Source organism: Leptopilina boulardi, unplaced genomic scaffold (genome assembly GCF_019393585.1).
Source record: "Leptopilina boulardi isolate dan_hultmark-lab unplaced genomic scaffold, ZJU_Lbou_2.1 LbouV2_273, whole genome shotgun sequence".
Classification (NCBI taxonomy): domain Eukaryota; kingdom Metazoa; phylum Arthropoda; class Insecta; order Hymenoptera; family Figitidae; genus Leptopilina; species Leptopilina boulardi.
Genome location: NW_026137833.1, coordinates 1,200,202 through 1,216,207, shown reverse-complemented (window position 1 = coordinate 1,216,207; position 16,006 = coordinate 1,200,202). Strand labels below are relative to the sequence as shown.

The window sequence follows — 16,006 nt, the reverse complement described above, 5'->3', positions numbered from 1 at the left end:
CTCTTGTTTCAATCAATGTTTCCTATATATATATATACACACAAAAACCCCTCTCGTAATATTGTGTATATCCTCGTCTATTTCAGCCATTTAAACTATCGATATTCCTCTTAACGTTCAAAACCACGAAACCAATGTTGAGTTTTATATATATTTTTTTTGTTGGTTTTTAGGAAATTAAAATGGAATGAAAAATAATTATTTTCATCACTTTTGGTAGATAAAATGTTTTGGTTAATTAAAATAAAAAAGAATTGCAATTATTTTTACTTTTTAGTATCCTTAATAAATATTAAAGTCAGTAGATGAATAAAACTTGTAATTTAAATTAATAAGAATTGAACAATTTTTATTTACTTGAGTTTCCCATCTATGTTCTGTCGGTAAGGAAGATAACGAAGATTTGACTGAAACTTTAACGCTTTTTAGTAATTTTTGTGATATATTAACAGTGAGTAAAATAAATGTTTCTTGGAATAATTTAAAAAAATGTATTTTGAAATTTTTACAGCCTAAAGTGATGTATATACAGTAAAACTTGGGAGATGTTGAAAATTCTACGATTGCATTTAACGTTTTCAAACAATTATATGTTTTTATCTCTTTTCATGAGTGTGTCGGTAATTAATCTGAGACGCTTCGTAAAGAGGAATGGCAACAATTTTAAAGCAGATCGTGCGCAAGGGAATTTAATGTACTGATGGTATTAAGGTGCCAAGGTACATGGCGTCGTTACGCGTTACGACGGTATCCTTACTTACTTGGTCAATTGCTACTTGCGTATATATATATATGTGTGTGTGTGCAGTCATAGTCAACTTGAAATTCTTTGAACACTTTCATGGAAAAGGACATATCCTTGAAGTAAATTTACGACGAGGCAATTGGCGACTCGAAATTACAGGGCTAATTATCCGTACGCAATCTCAGGGAAAATTACGTTACCCGGAGAGTGATTCTTGGTGTGTTACTTGCCCTCGCCGCCGACGATCTTTTCTAACGTTTCAACTACCTTCTTTACGAGCCGGTTCTTGGTACTTGAGCACGTTAACCCTCTTTAGGTTCAAAGGTCATGTGCAGGCGTTAAAAAGAGAGATTCCGCTTTTTGCCTCTGTAAATACTTCCAAGTCTTTTAACTTCCTTCTGAAGTTGCGGTAGGTTAGCTTTAATCATTGACTTAAATTTCATTAAAAAGATTTAGAATCAAAATTTTTTACAAAAAAAAAAAAAATTTGCAAATGTTTTAGCACAACAATTTTAATGTACGTATTTAATAATAAATTTGAAATATATATTGTGACGTTATTTTTTGTGATTGACGTCACAATTGCACCAATCGCAACTAAAATTTTGAATTCTTGTATTATTGAGTTTCAATGTAAATAACGATTTAATGTTTAACGCATTTGAGAATTTCCTATACTTGACACAAGTCCAGTTGTAATACTGGCGCTCCATTTTTAAGAAATTTTGCATTAATTTAGTTTAAGTTAGTTTTAGGTTGGCAGGCTTTGTCGAATTTCCGGTATGACAGGTTCCAATATTCAAGTTATCGTGGGCTTGATATTGGAAAAGTCACATAAGTAGTATTAGTAATTCAGAATTCTGGGAGAAGTAAGGTAGGAAAATGTTTTTGATTGGTTTAAATTAAAGAAAATCGTTGCGTCATCTAGTGTTAATTAAGAATTTAGTTTTCAAACTAACTCTCTTGCCATCCAACCCTCATCGAGTCAACATGTTTAGTTTTTAATAGTTTTTCGATCATGTGTTTCGAGTACAGTTTTGTGGTTACAGTCATACTAATAAAGTCTAAATTTTTTCTAATGAAATATTATTAAAGTTTAACAACAATAAGTTCAGTTTATTTCAAATTAATTACAATAACTCGTTTTTCCACCATGGGTCCAATCATCAATGCAGAGCATAACTCTCCACGACCTGCATAAATGATTAGCACCGGCACGTACAGAAGACTTAATTAATAATTCTTATTGATCGATCTTAATTAGTATTTTATTAGTTATAAGTTTGAGATTTGGATTATAGTTTAGTCCTGTTGACAATACCGGCGATACAAATGTTGTCTGGCGCCCTTCCATACCGGGGATCGTCCATAAGAATAAAAATTTAAGCCGCACAGTAACGTTTTGCTTATTTTGTTATTTTATTTTTCTGAGATTTAAAGTAACATAAATTAAGTTTCAAAATCGAGTCACTTTGCATTAAAGTTTGAATCCAGTTTCGTCCAAGTTTAGTAATTTTGGCAATTAGAATTATTTGTCGTTTGTTATAATAAAATTTATAAATCAAGTTTAAGAGTAATTTTAGAGTCAAAAAATACGTTACAATATATATATTGTGACGCTGTTAATTTTACAAGTCACAATTTATTTTGACTTATTAAATTATTTTACATTTTTAATAATGTAAATATTATTTTGTTTAATACTCTATTACAAAAATTTTATTTTGCGGTTGTAATGGATATTCCAAGATTGAATAATGTATTGTAATTAGTTTTAAGTAAATTAATTTTGTAATTTGAAAAACTCCGTTTCCGATTCCTGTTCCTATTTTCTGAGTCAACATGGTAATAAATTATAATGGATAAATTGGACGCAATTCATTTATTAATAGACAATATTATTTCTACAAAATTTTGGATGAATTCAAATTTTACCGCTTTATATTACTTGATTTCTTTGACAACCAATCACAACTTTTGAATTCCTGATTCCACTTTTCACATTCCGAATTTATTATTCTGGATCCCATATTCCGGATTGCACTTTCCACTACCGGATTCTATTGTTCACATTCCGTATTCTGGATTCCACATCCCACATTCTTAAAGTGGAATCCGAAATTTGGAAAGTGGGATCCGGAATGTAGAATCCAGAATTTAGAACCCAAATTACGGAATGTGAAAAGTGGAATCCCGAATATGGAATGTGGAATCCGGAAAAAGTTACGTAATTGACCCCCTGGCGCCTAACAATAAATTATGATTTAATTTTTTACTTTGTTTATTATTGCAACGCCAGTGTAACCTTAAATTTGTTTTATTTATTTCATATTAATTAAAATAATTAAAAAGGATTCCAGTATTAAATTAACTAGAGCGAAAAAAAGTGACCAGGATTTTAAAAGATAGCGATTAAATGAAGATCTCTATGGAGAATCAAAATCCTTTTAATTCCTTGGAGACTGAACATATTGCTTCTTTTTTGTTTTTGTTTTTTTATTAATAAAATCTCGTATTTCTTCACGCGAAGCTGGACCACTTGAAAGTTCAGAGGGTCATGGTAATTAGTATGTAAAGCTTAAAGTGCTTTCTGGCTTAAATTAACTGCCTGCTTATAATTTATCCCGAGAGCTGCGGTCGGCGTGTCATTAAACCTGGAAACTTCCCTCTTTTGCTATGTTATCCGCCTGGGCCGCTTTGGAAAAATGAGAAAACTGAGAACAGGTACATTATATTAAACAGAACAATGGTTTTCAAAATAGTAACCATTTCTGGGAATTATATAAAAAAAATTAGAAAAAAGAGCAATGAAAAAAAAAATAACGCATTTAGACAAAATTTTATTGTCTAGGTAAAATAAAAAATTGAAGATATCTATGACATAAATTCTGATGGTGCTTTCCAAGTTCGTGACGAGGTTGAAAAATCAATTTCTCCTTTATTCAAACGTGGGATTTCTTGAACAAAAGCATTAATGAATATAGTGATTTCTAATTGAGCGCGCGAGCTCGCGTAGGGTATATCATTGAACGCTGACACAGTTAATCGAGTGTCGTGATTACCTCTTCCGTTATCCGAATTGTCGGTATCATCAATATTCCGCAACACGCGTGTAAAAGCACACTACGTGTGTGCTGCTGCAAGTGCTTGACCAGTACATTTGAAAATGGTGCCACACTGGATTAATTGTTCGCAATTTAAGTTGAATGTCCATGTGAACCGCAATCGTCAACTGCAAGAGGTCAACATTGGCTTTTTGCAGTGTGCGTGCCAACACAAGTGTACAAGTGTGACCCGCTTACACACATAAATGGGAGAGAATTTTTTTTCACTTCTTTTTAACCCACGCAAACAACTAGATTCTTATTTTTTTTTGTCCCATGAATCGGGCTCAAATACAACAACTACTACTACTACTACTACTACTATTTCAGCATATAACGAGAAATACGATGCTTTCGTGGTTCGAGACTCATGAAATTGGATATGAGATTTTTACTTCGTTATTGATAGTTTTTCATTTTTCATCACGAATAAAGCTTATTAAAAACGAGGTGATTGAAAAAGTTTTATTAAAAATCATTCGTGGGGGTTTATAGGAGTCATTAATATTTAAACTAGATATTGAGTGAAATAAAGGTCAATAGCGCGCGTTTGGATAGAACTTTCAGTCAAGAACAACTGACAACTTTTTCCGAAAAAAAATGTGCATAAAGACAACTGATAACTTTGTATCAAAGAGGGCAAGGGAAAACGTTCTGCTATGTGTTTCGGGATTTAAAAATTGTTTCCTCTTCAGGTCTGTTGGAGTAAAATGAAGGTTTACGACCAGTAATCGCGATACACTTTTTTTGTTGATTTGGATCCTTGTAGGGGGTGAATTGTTGACAAACTTGAAAAGTATTGAAGCAACAAGAATACATAAATAAGAAGATAGAGTTACATTTGACGTAATCTAAAAAAAAGAAGAGAGAAAGAGTAGTTAGCGAGTTGATGGATAAACTCAATATCATTCTAAAAATATTTACGGTATTATTTAGTTGACATGGCATTATCTTTCTTGGGGCAGCATCGGATATTGAATATTTGAGTGTAATTTGTTGGGGGATTTTTATATCGCATGCCAGTCTCGAGTTTGAAAATGTAGCTTGTCTTGTAAAATGATACGCTCAGAATTGTTTAAACAAGATTTTCCCTGTTCTCGATAAGTCAATATATAAAGCTAAATAAACAGACAACTCTCTCTTTCTCTCTCTCTCTCTCTCTCTTTTCTAAAGGGAAGTTGACCTCATTGTCTATCCACTAGACAATGGTACCTGTCACACTAATACATTGGCGAGCTTCCAAGTCTATTTAATTTTTCCTTCCTCAGTACATAATCTCAGCATTATTTACCTCTCTTTTGAACATGTCATTTCTTTCCAATCTCGATCGTTTTTAATTCAAAGTCATATATTATTTATCGCTGACTTATTAAAAAATGCCAAACATCACTTTTTCCATATTTATTTTTATTATCTCTTTTATAATATTTTTTATATTAAATTTTGAAAATATTTTCTAATCTGTTTGAGAATTAATTATCACTGGAATGAAATGAACGTTGAAAGGGGAGCTACTATTTTATAAATTTTAATAGTCGCTTTATGATTCCAGCAGTACTTGAAAACATGACATTTCGTGTGACACGAATATATTCGATGAAAAGTAAACAGACCGATCTTCCTAAATAAATACCAACGAAGTTCAAAAAGTGAAGGAATAAGTGAGATTAAAATCAAAAAGTGAAAAAATTGATCAAAATCGTCGTTAAGTATCAATTTTATAATTCGAAAATTTTGGTAAATTCATGCATCTTAGTGTATGCATTAGAAAATTTTGTAGGTTAGAAAATATTTTTTTTTATGTTTCAGATTACAAAATCAGATGGAGTCCAAAAAAGTCAAAAGAATCTCGTCACGTAAGTATTACTAACATTTGCATGAAGGATTAATGAAATTTTACTTTCAGTAATAGGAGAACAGAAGAAGATTAATTTTTGGAAATTTTACCACATTTCCTCATACTATATCATGAATAAATTTCTACGTTTTGCTGAAGGTTCTGCAATACTTTGCGAGAATGACAATATTAGAAAAAAGTAAAAAAAGAAATTTGATTATCTACAGTCTATATAGTTTGTGGTGATTTATTATTATTTATTATTATCCTACGCAACATTTTGTCCGAAAAGAGAAAAATATTTGTATTTAGTATATTTAAACTAATTTGATTTTTTCTTATGTTTCAGAATGCAAAATCTGATGGAGGCCAAAAAAGTCAAAAGAATCTCGTCAAGTGAGTATTATTAAGATTTGCCTTAATGAAGTTCTACTTTCAGCAATAGAAGACCATAGAAGAATAGAAGAAAAAGATTAATTTTTGGAAATTTTACCAAATTTCCTCATACTAGATCATGAATAAGTTTCTACGTTTTAATAAAGTTTTTTCAATTCTCTGTGAGAATGGCCACAGTGAGCTTGAATCAAATTTAAATGAAAAGTTCAGTAACTGCAAATGTTTTTGCGGATTTTAAATTTACATGTTTTCAGATTTATTTTACAAGAAAAATTAAAATCATCGGCGGAGGGCTATTCGACAAAACCAATTTTTATTATTTTTACACAAAAGCCTACTTTGCGTATTTTTGTTTACTTCGACGATTCTATCAAATAATAAACTCATTAACACCTAAATGCACAAAATTTTTAATCAAACTTTAATTCGTTTTATTACACTGACTCCCTCTATTATTGCATGCAAATTATTATTTGTGATGGCAATTAACATTTTACGTCAGTTACAATAAAATAAAATTGCAATAAATACTTAATTTTTCAATAAAACGTAAATAAATGCTGAAATCACAACACAAAACTTTTTTATAGTGTCAGAAAAGTATATTAAATAACAGAAGGAATAAGCAAACAACAAAATAAAATGACTAAAATTGTTCATTACAATGTAATTTAAAATTTTCAAACGTTATTTAGCGTTATTGTCATTATTATGTTTATATAACGCGTTCACGACGCCTTGTGTCATGGATAGGCCAACCACCGACTTTACCCATATTGTGATACGTTCTGACATCGAAAGGTCATATTTGTATATAAAAAATATCCAAAAATGTCATTTCTATTTGAAAAATTTAGGTTTCTTGACTTTTTCAGACCAATTTTGCGAAACGCGAGAAATAATCAAATTTCGGTCAAGAGGGTTTATTTTATTTCAATTCCAGATTTTCTTTCTTATTTTTAACTCAATTTCAGTAGTTTTTTGTCATTTACGGATCATTTTTCTTCATATAACATTGATTTTGTACGTGGCCCAACCGTAAAGTCCTGGTCAGCGACCGTAACGACAAAATGTTTTTTTAGGTCTATAACTTTTACACTTTTGGTCCAATCATTTTCTGATATTCAGAAGAAACATTGCCCGTGGAAGATCTTTTCATTCGTATGTGAAAACATCCGAAATTAAGCCTAGAACGAAATTTATGGCCACAAATCAAAACGTAGCCCAACCGTAGTGACTCTGTCCTATTTAACTGTGCTCTATCCAAAGATAAAATAATTTTTTTATAAAACAATATTAATTAAAGTTTGATATAAAATTCATTGCATTCGGGCTATAATGGGTTAATCTTTTGATTTTGTCAAAATAAACAAAAACACGACAAATAAGTTTTTTTGTAAAATTAATATACGGAGAGAACTCTGTTACTAATAACGCACAAGTAGGTGCCATTCGCTTTTCGTAACAGAAGCGCCTTGCTAATTTAGGTCAGATTCATGGGTTAAGTGCAACACTAGTTTCAGTGCGCGAATAGTAAAAGTCACGTACAAATTCTCCACTCAACTGTTGCTACAAACGCTCCACACCTCTGTGTGTTGCATTTGCTCGAAATCCATGAAAAATCAGCATGGATTTCTTGCAAATCGAGCTGAAACGTAACGCGCAGTCGTCGTGAATTTCGTCAATGAAAGAAATCGAAACGCATAGGAGTAGAAATTCGTCGCGCACGCGCGTTACGTTTTTCCTCGATTTGCAAGAAATCCATGCTGATTTTTCATGGATTTCGAGCAAATGCAGCAAAGAAAGGCGTTATGCATTTTCGTCATGTTTCTGGAGCGTTTGTTGCATACACTTGTTGTAGAATTAGTATGTGGACTTATACTAATATTTCACACAGCACCGTTTTGCTATAAACTCATAAATTCGTGAAAAAATAACTCCAGTCTCAAGCGATATTTCCAAAACATATTCTGTTGGAAAAATAGTAACAGCCCGTCGTGCAATATTCGTAAGAGAGTTCTCTTCGTGTAAAAGTGGTTTTTCACAAAAAGCCCTCCGCCGATCATTTTAATTTTTCTTGTAAAATAAATCTGATAACGTGAAGATTTAAAATCCGTAAAAACATTTGTAGTTACTAAACTTTTCATTTAAACTTTATTCAAGCTCACCGTGTGGCAAGAAACTTTCAATAAAGAGACAAGAAGCAAAAGATTGATTTTTGGAAATTTTACTAAATTTCCTCATACTAGATCATGAATAACTAATAATAATAACTGAATAATATTAATTACTAATTCTCTGCGAGATGGATAAGTTAAAGTTTGTATAAATTGTTTTTTTAATTTAATGAACGCAGTTTAATTGTGTAGCCAAAATATTACGTAAATAAATTTCAAAAATACATTCGAAAATAAATATTAAGGGAAATATAAGAATCAAAGTAAAATTGAATTTTTATCATTGAATAATGTCTTTGTGATTTTCTCTTGTGTTTTTTTTTCTTTGGTATTTTGACGAATGGAAATTTAATTCGAAGCATATTTGCAGCTATTATTGAAAGTAATATAATAAAATTTATAATATAAATAAATAACTTTTATTTATAATTTTTAATAAAAATAGATAATGAAATATTAAATTAAATACATTAACGAAAATATTTAGTTCATATTACAGAGACAGTAATTGCAACTGAAAGCATAAGATGTGAATAATAATAATTAATAATGATTTAATTGAAATTCGAAAAGTGGGACAAAGAGAGTTTTCAAAATTAATCAAATTCCTTGGGTTAAATTAAGAAGGATTCATATTATTTCAAAATGATTTATCCACAAAATTCCAAAGTCTGATTTAGTTATACTGTAACCTAGATTAGTGAAAATGGAAGAACCGAGAAATTGTGAAACATTAATATGTTTCTTATTAAATATGCATTAAACTAACTTTTAATTTTAATGACACTTGAGATAAAGAAGTATATCTTTCTAATAGATATTTAAAAAAAAAAAATAAACGTATTTTTGGGAAAAATAAAAAAGTCTATATTGGTCTATTTCAAAACGAAAAGAGCCCTTAAAAGTTAGAAAGTGAAATCATTATGTGATAAGAGTTTTTCGCTACGTGAGGGGAGAGATTTTCTCGTTGGCACTCTTACAACGAGACACTATCGATGAATCCGTGTCTCGTCTGATCGTTATACTATATACGAAGTTCCAATAAAAATTGGCCTGGGATTTTCAATGGGTCACGTAACTTTTATAATTATTCTAGAGGTAAATCCCTCCTCTTTTTCTCTCTCTATATATATATATATATATATATGTCTCACGTAATCTCGCGCGCTTCTTCTTCTTCTTCAACTTTGGAAGCGAAGAAAACTTTTTTTTTACGATCGATTCGCATCGAGAATTACATCCGATCGCCATATCTAGGCGAGGTGATCCGGAGCATAAAGTCCATTACGATCGTATAATGTTAAAGGGAGAACGGAGGTTAGAAGGGGGAAAAGGGGTTATGCGGACCTTCTGAAACCCTACTGGTTACCCGATGAGATTACCTCAGGGCGATTTTCCTGCTATACTTTTGCTATATAATTTCCGCGTGGATAATCCCGGTAATCATCGTCACATACATATATATGTCGGTAGCCAAAAGATTCAGACACCGTTAAAAAAAAAAGTTTCACTTTTATTGCTCCATAAAAGAAAAAATAAGAACACATGATACTCTCATGTTTACCTTTTTAAAGAGAGATCTTTTCAGGTAGTAAATATCAAGAAGACGCTCGTTTTATCTGCTTTAATTCACTAATGGGATATGTACTTAATCCAAGTACTATATATACCTTTTTATGTCTTTATTACTTTCTTAAATTTACGTTGTACTTGAAGTATACTTAGAAAATTCTTTTTACTATAGGATGTTTGCATCAATTTTTTTTGAAAATTTAAATCGCTAGATTAGATTAGATTTATGTAACAAAATTTTTTTAGTGCGAAGCAAAATTGAATAATAACATTTTACATAATTTTAAAATGACGAAAACGATCCAGAGTCTGCCCTAATAATTGTGCCGTCACGGTAAATAATTACCGACATAGAAATCTACATTACCGACTTTATATCTTCATTTTTGTTTTACCATCAGTCGGTAATGTAGATTTCTATATTAGTAATTTTTATATCATCAAAAGAAGAAGTTTTAACCTTGTGTTAAAAAAATATTACTTTTTTCGATAATATTGTAGGTTTTTGTTTAAATTTGTGGTCACCCATGTTTAATATTTAAAAAGTGTTATACGGCATCAAAAAATAGACAAAATTTGCTGTAATTTATGCTCATATAGAGCTTTTTTTAAATAAATCTATTCTGGGCAGAGGGAATGTCTTTTTGACAAAGAATGCCCCCCCCCCCGTATTTATTTTTTATGAAAATTCCCTATTATAATATTTTTAATAATTTAAAAATGTCAATTATAATTTTGTAATGGAAAAATTCCTTTTCTTTGAAAACATGATTCTATAATATTTACATTTCCAGACTTTTTATTAACAGAATTTTAAAAATTCATAATTAAAACGAATTAATATTAGTGGAAATTTTTTGTTTAATTTTTCCTCTCTCAACAACGAAAGCAGTTTGATTAAATTCTTCTCTTGCTATATACTTATGCTTTTTATTCTCGAGATTAATTTTGCTTTTGCAAACAATTTTTGCGTAGCTTTTTTTATTTTTGAAAAAAGAAGAAACATTCGGAATTCATTTTTTAGTCGAGGTACAAACACAACATGTACTTAAATTAAAAACAGTCGAAATATGAGAGGAAGAGAGAAAGAGAGATATAGAAGGGAAAAATTGTGGAATTTTTATCACGATTCTTTTAAGATGAGACAATTAAGAAATCCAATTAGTCGAAACAATGTCAGTTAGACTAACCTGTTGAGCCGCACTTTGCATTTCGATATTTATGAAGATGGCTCAATTATATTCCATCCAATCTTTCAAATTTTTTTTTTCAGTCTTGCCTAAAATTAATTAACTTTTAAAGAGGTAATTTAATTTCTGTTCTGGTTATTATTTTGAAAATAGGAAATTAGTCGATAAAAAGCGTTTTCTTGGGAATTTTTTTCTAAGTTTGGAAAAGTGATAAAAAAAAGTATGTGTAAATAATAATTGTGGAGGGGGACGTGATTTTTAGTATAAAAAAAGAAATTTGAAAAGTAGAAGCGTTTAATAAAAAAACGTAAAAAATGATTTATTTTTAATGTTTGAAAAAGTAGATAGCAACGTGGTCTATTCAGTAGTACAAGAAATTAGTGAAACAAACTTGCTGTGGTCAGACGCAACGCAAGGAATCATTATTCTCGTATTCTAATTTTTCATTTATCAAATTTTAAGAATTTTTTTAATTTTTACAATTTTACAGTACAATTTTCTGTTTAAAAAATATTAATTATTCAAATTTAATTATTACTTTTAAATAATTAATCAAGGAAAATCAACTATTAATAACATATTAAATATTTTTATTCTGATTTATAATATTTTTTTGAGATAACAATAATATAATAATATAATAATATAATAATATAATAATATAATAATATAATAATATAATAATATAATAATATAATAATATAATAATATAATAATATAATAATATAATAACATAATAATATAATAATATAAAATTCAATTAATCATTTAAATGTTGTTAATTGAAAATAATCTAAAAATATTTTTGTAAGAAATCTAAAAGTGAGTTGTTTTTTGACAAATTCAGGGAACAAAAAAAAGACCGAATTCGGACAATCAGCTTTGCACTAATAAAATTTTCCCGAGGTGAAAGCATCCTTGTTCCGATTGTGATCACTGACTATAAAACCTATTAAAGAAGTTTTCAACTTAAGAAAATTGCCCTTTCTTTTTCTCAGCGATAAGAAAGTTTTCATCTCAATGACAGTTTTATTTCCGACATTTCTAAAATTGCTAGGATTACTCGCAATTCAATTGTCAGATTTTTAAAACGATAATTATTTTACAAACTAGTTTGTTATTTTTACTTCTTTCAAAAATATGATAATTTTTCATTTTTTTAGACGGAGAAATTTAAAAAAAAAAAATTTATTTCATCTTTTTTTTTCTATAAAAATAATAATACATTGTTATTGTTCTTTTTTTTAACATTTATTTAAAATAATTGAAAATCAATTTTAATTGAAAAATTAATGGAAAATTTTGAAGGTAATGAAATAAAAAAAATATTTTTCGATTTGATATAGGGAAAATAATGTATATTATATGAATAACGTAACTGATGTCGACAAATTTACTCTATTACTGTGCGACGCACTATCGCTTTAATTTTGGGGGTTACTCTCACCCCCTTTATATATATATATATATATAAATATATTCTCACAGTGTTTCACTATCGGAAGCAGTAGATTTCAGTCGGTTGACACGCAACAATTCCTCTCTGATTTTACACACTCTCTCTCTAATATAATTAATGGCCGCGTGGCTTTATCAAATGCCGCAAAAAAAAGCATAGAGCCACCAAATGAAAAATAAAAGGGAAAATAAAGAATAAATGTGCGGACTCGCAAACGAGAAATGATTTTTACGTTTAATGAAGTTCAGGCCAATGTGCCGTGTAAATATTGATAATATCGGGAACTGAATTTAATCCACTTGATACACAATACTTGATGAATTTTTGTTTTTCAGTTGATCAGCTTTATACCACACAGTCACAAGTATATATATATATATATATATTTTACAATGTAACTATACTATACATATATCTCATTGTAAAATTTACTTTTTTTATAGGGCCAATTTGGAAGTGAGCAGCAAAAATCCTTTTGCAAAATTTATGTTTATTCAAGTGACATTTATTTGCAAATTCTGATTTTTATTTATGAAAATTAGAGCTATTATTATTTAAAGAGAGATAAATTTAACGAGAAAATATAAATCATAAGAATGATTATTGTGAGAGCGTTTTATGATTTCATAATAACGTGGACTTTTGTATATATATATATATATATATATATATACGTGAAATCTACTTGAAAATATATGCAAATTTTAAGTGAAGAGAAATTTAATTGTTATCATATATTATTTTTAGTCATAATTTTGTTGTTTATAGTAATAAAAAAAGTGGTAATTATTTATTTTGCCAAATTTGCACTCAATCATAGTATTTTGTGGTGAGTACATAATTTTTAAAATATTCTGTAAAATTATTCAAAATAAAATACTCCAATAAGCCTCAAAAGAAACCCAGATAGCACGTAAGCTTAAAGAAACCTTGCGGCAAGCTTGTCGCGCAATATTGCCAACCTTGGACGGCAAATTTTCCTCAAGCTTCAAATGTCCCACCTGACTCGAAAGCTTACATGGTAAGCTTACCGAAATAATGCAGTGTAAGGTTACTGCAAGATTGCACAATAAGATTATCGCAAGATTGCTTAATAAGCTTGCACGGTAAACTTGTAGTAATGTTGGTGCAAGGTTGTCAAATAACCTTGCTTTAAACCTAAAATTTTTTTTTTTTTTAAATGTTTCGTTTATTAATAAAATTTATAGAATTTGTATAAATTAGACGAAACATTAAAATAAAAATTTTTTTTATGTTCAAAGTATGGTTATTTGTCAACCTTGCACCAACCTTGCTACAAGCTTACCGTGCAAGCTTACCATGCAAGCTTACAGAGCAATCTTGAGATAATCTTATTGTGCAATCTTGCAGTAATCTTACACTGCAATCTTTCGGTAAGCTTACTATGCAAGCTTGAGTCAGATGGGACATTTGAAGCTTGCGGCATGTTTGCAGTGCAAGGTTGACAATATTGAGTTGCAAACTTGCCGTAAGGTTGCTGCAAGCTTACGTGCTATCTGGTCAGTTTTTTCGAATTAAAGATGATATTAAAAAAAAGAAATAAAATATTAAAAACAAAAATACACCAATAAGTCTCCAAAAAAAGTTTTTTAGAATTAAAGATATTTTAAAAAAATATTGCTATTTAGTTTTTTACATATGGTAATATTGCAATAATATCTATATAAATCGAAATGTTACGATTGCCACAGTTTACAACTTATTTCCTATATATATATATATATAAAGTTACAGCTATAAAATAGTAACGTGTGAATTTTACTATGGCTGTAAAACTGCTCATAACATTTTATTTTTCCAATATCTTACAACACCAATTTATAGATTTATCATTTCACATACATATAAACTAAGAACAGAGTAAAATTGCCCAAAGATAAGGTAGGAAGAACTGGTACGAATTTTAGATTTTTTTGGTTCTAAAATTTTTAATATTGCATATTTTGAAACATCGAAACTATCGTTTAAAAGCTGATATCATTTAGAACAATTTTGCTAGAGAAATTTTTTACTCAACATTAAAAATAAAAAAATTTGTCTTTTTTTGAATAGATTTAATTAAAAAAAGCTCTATATGGACATGAGGGACCACAAATGTTAAAAAACACCTTCAATATTATCGAAAAAAGTAATATTTTTTTAATACAAGGTTAAAACTTATTTTTTTGATAAAATAAAAAATTACCGACATAGAAATCTACATTACCGACTATATAACTTAATCTATCGATTTAAAGTTTAAACAAAACTCACTATTTTATAATTTTAATCAAAAAAAATTGTTATCTTGAAATAATAAGTTTTTGTTATTATTATAATAGTAACATAAAAATTATTAGTAGATCTAGAAATTTTTTGCAATCAATATCGAACATTAAGAAAAAAATTTTGATACTCTTGACAGAAATGTCATTGGCAAACATTTTGTCTTATTAATGAAACTGCGGATTCATTAGGAAAAATCGTTTTTAAAATTGGCACTATGCCCGCATAGTGGTCCTGCTCGATAAGGTAGTTTTAGAGCAGAAAATTACAAAAAAGAAAATAAATATATTCCAAACGAAAAAAGAAAAAAATTTTTTTTTTAATTTAATTTCTAATTTTTAATCGTGTATATTTTATTTCCGAGATGGAGAAGGAATAAAAAAAATATTGAAAAAATGTCAAAATTGAAATGCACTAAATTAACCAACATTTGAATCTGACTTAAAATTCGATATTACTAAAATGATTAGTAGTAATTTCCACTAAAGTGGAAATGTATGTTAGCATTAATTTTTATTTTTAACATTGTACTTTTTTTTTCCTTTTCTATGAATAAATAAAAATTTAAAAGAAAAATTTTTAAAAGAAGGAAAAATATTTTTTTTTTCATAAAAATGGAATTAACATGTCCAAATGAAATATATTCGTATGAAAATTTCATTTTTCTTACAATAATAATAATAATAATAATAATTTTAAATTATATTAAAATTCATGACCGAAAATCCACACTCACCTACGAGTGCAAGAAGAGTGTGAACGGTGTGGATTTTTCTAGAACGTTTCATTTTTCGTTGAGCTCCTATATTGGACAGACAGAGGGCGCGTAGTTTTCACACACTTATCACGTCTTTCTCTCTCTCTTTTCCTCTCTAGCTTTCTCTCAGTCGAGATAGTTTTGCAAAGCACTGAACTGAAAATCCGACAAGTTCGCCGCACTTTCGGTTAGCGTGTGCCTCACCTCACACTATATATATATATATATATATATATTTATTTATTTACTCTCTGAGAACCGCTAGAGACGCGTCGATGTGGAAAACTCACAACAGTGTTTACACCTTAACGAGACCCCGTGGGACATCCGGACCAAACTCGATGCAATTCCGTTCCAAGACGATTTATCTCGTTGGTCACGCTTCAAAACGAGAACTTGGCGAAAAATAAGAAGAGAGAAAATACGCAATCTCCAAGGAGTTAAGAAAAAAAAATTTTTTTTTTAAAAAAGCCAATAAGAAAT

General features: G+C 29.2%; 1 protein-coding gene across 1 annotated transcript in view; it reads right to left on the bottom strand.

Moving 5' to 3' along the window:
- Window positions 1-15,704, bottom strand: part of LOC127281570 (hemicentin-1) — a 384,522-nt gene extending 368,818 nt beyond the window's left edge. Inside the window, exon 1 of the mRNA XM_051305328.1 lies at window positions 15,503-15,704. Coding sequence (XP_051161285.1) covers window positions 15,503-15,554 — 52 coding nt within the window. The 5' untranslated portion in view covers window positions 15,555-15,704. The remainder of the gene's footprint in view (window positions 1-15,502) is intronic.
- Window positions 15,705-16,006: the final 302 nt, after the last annotated feature.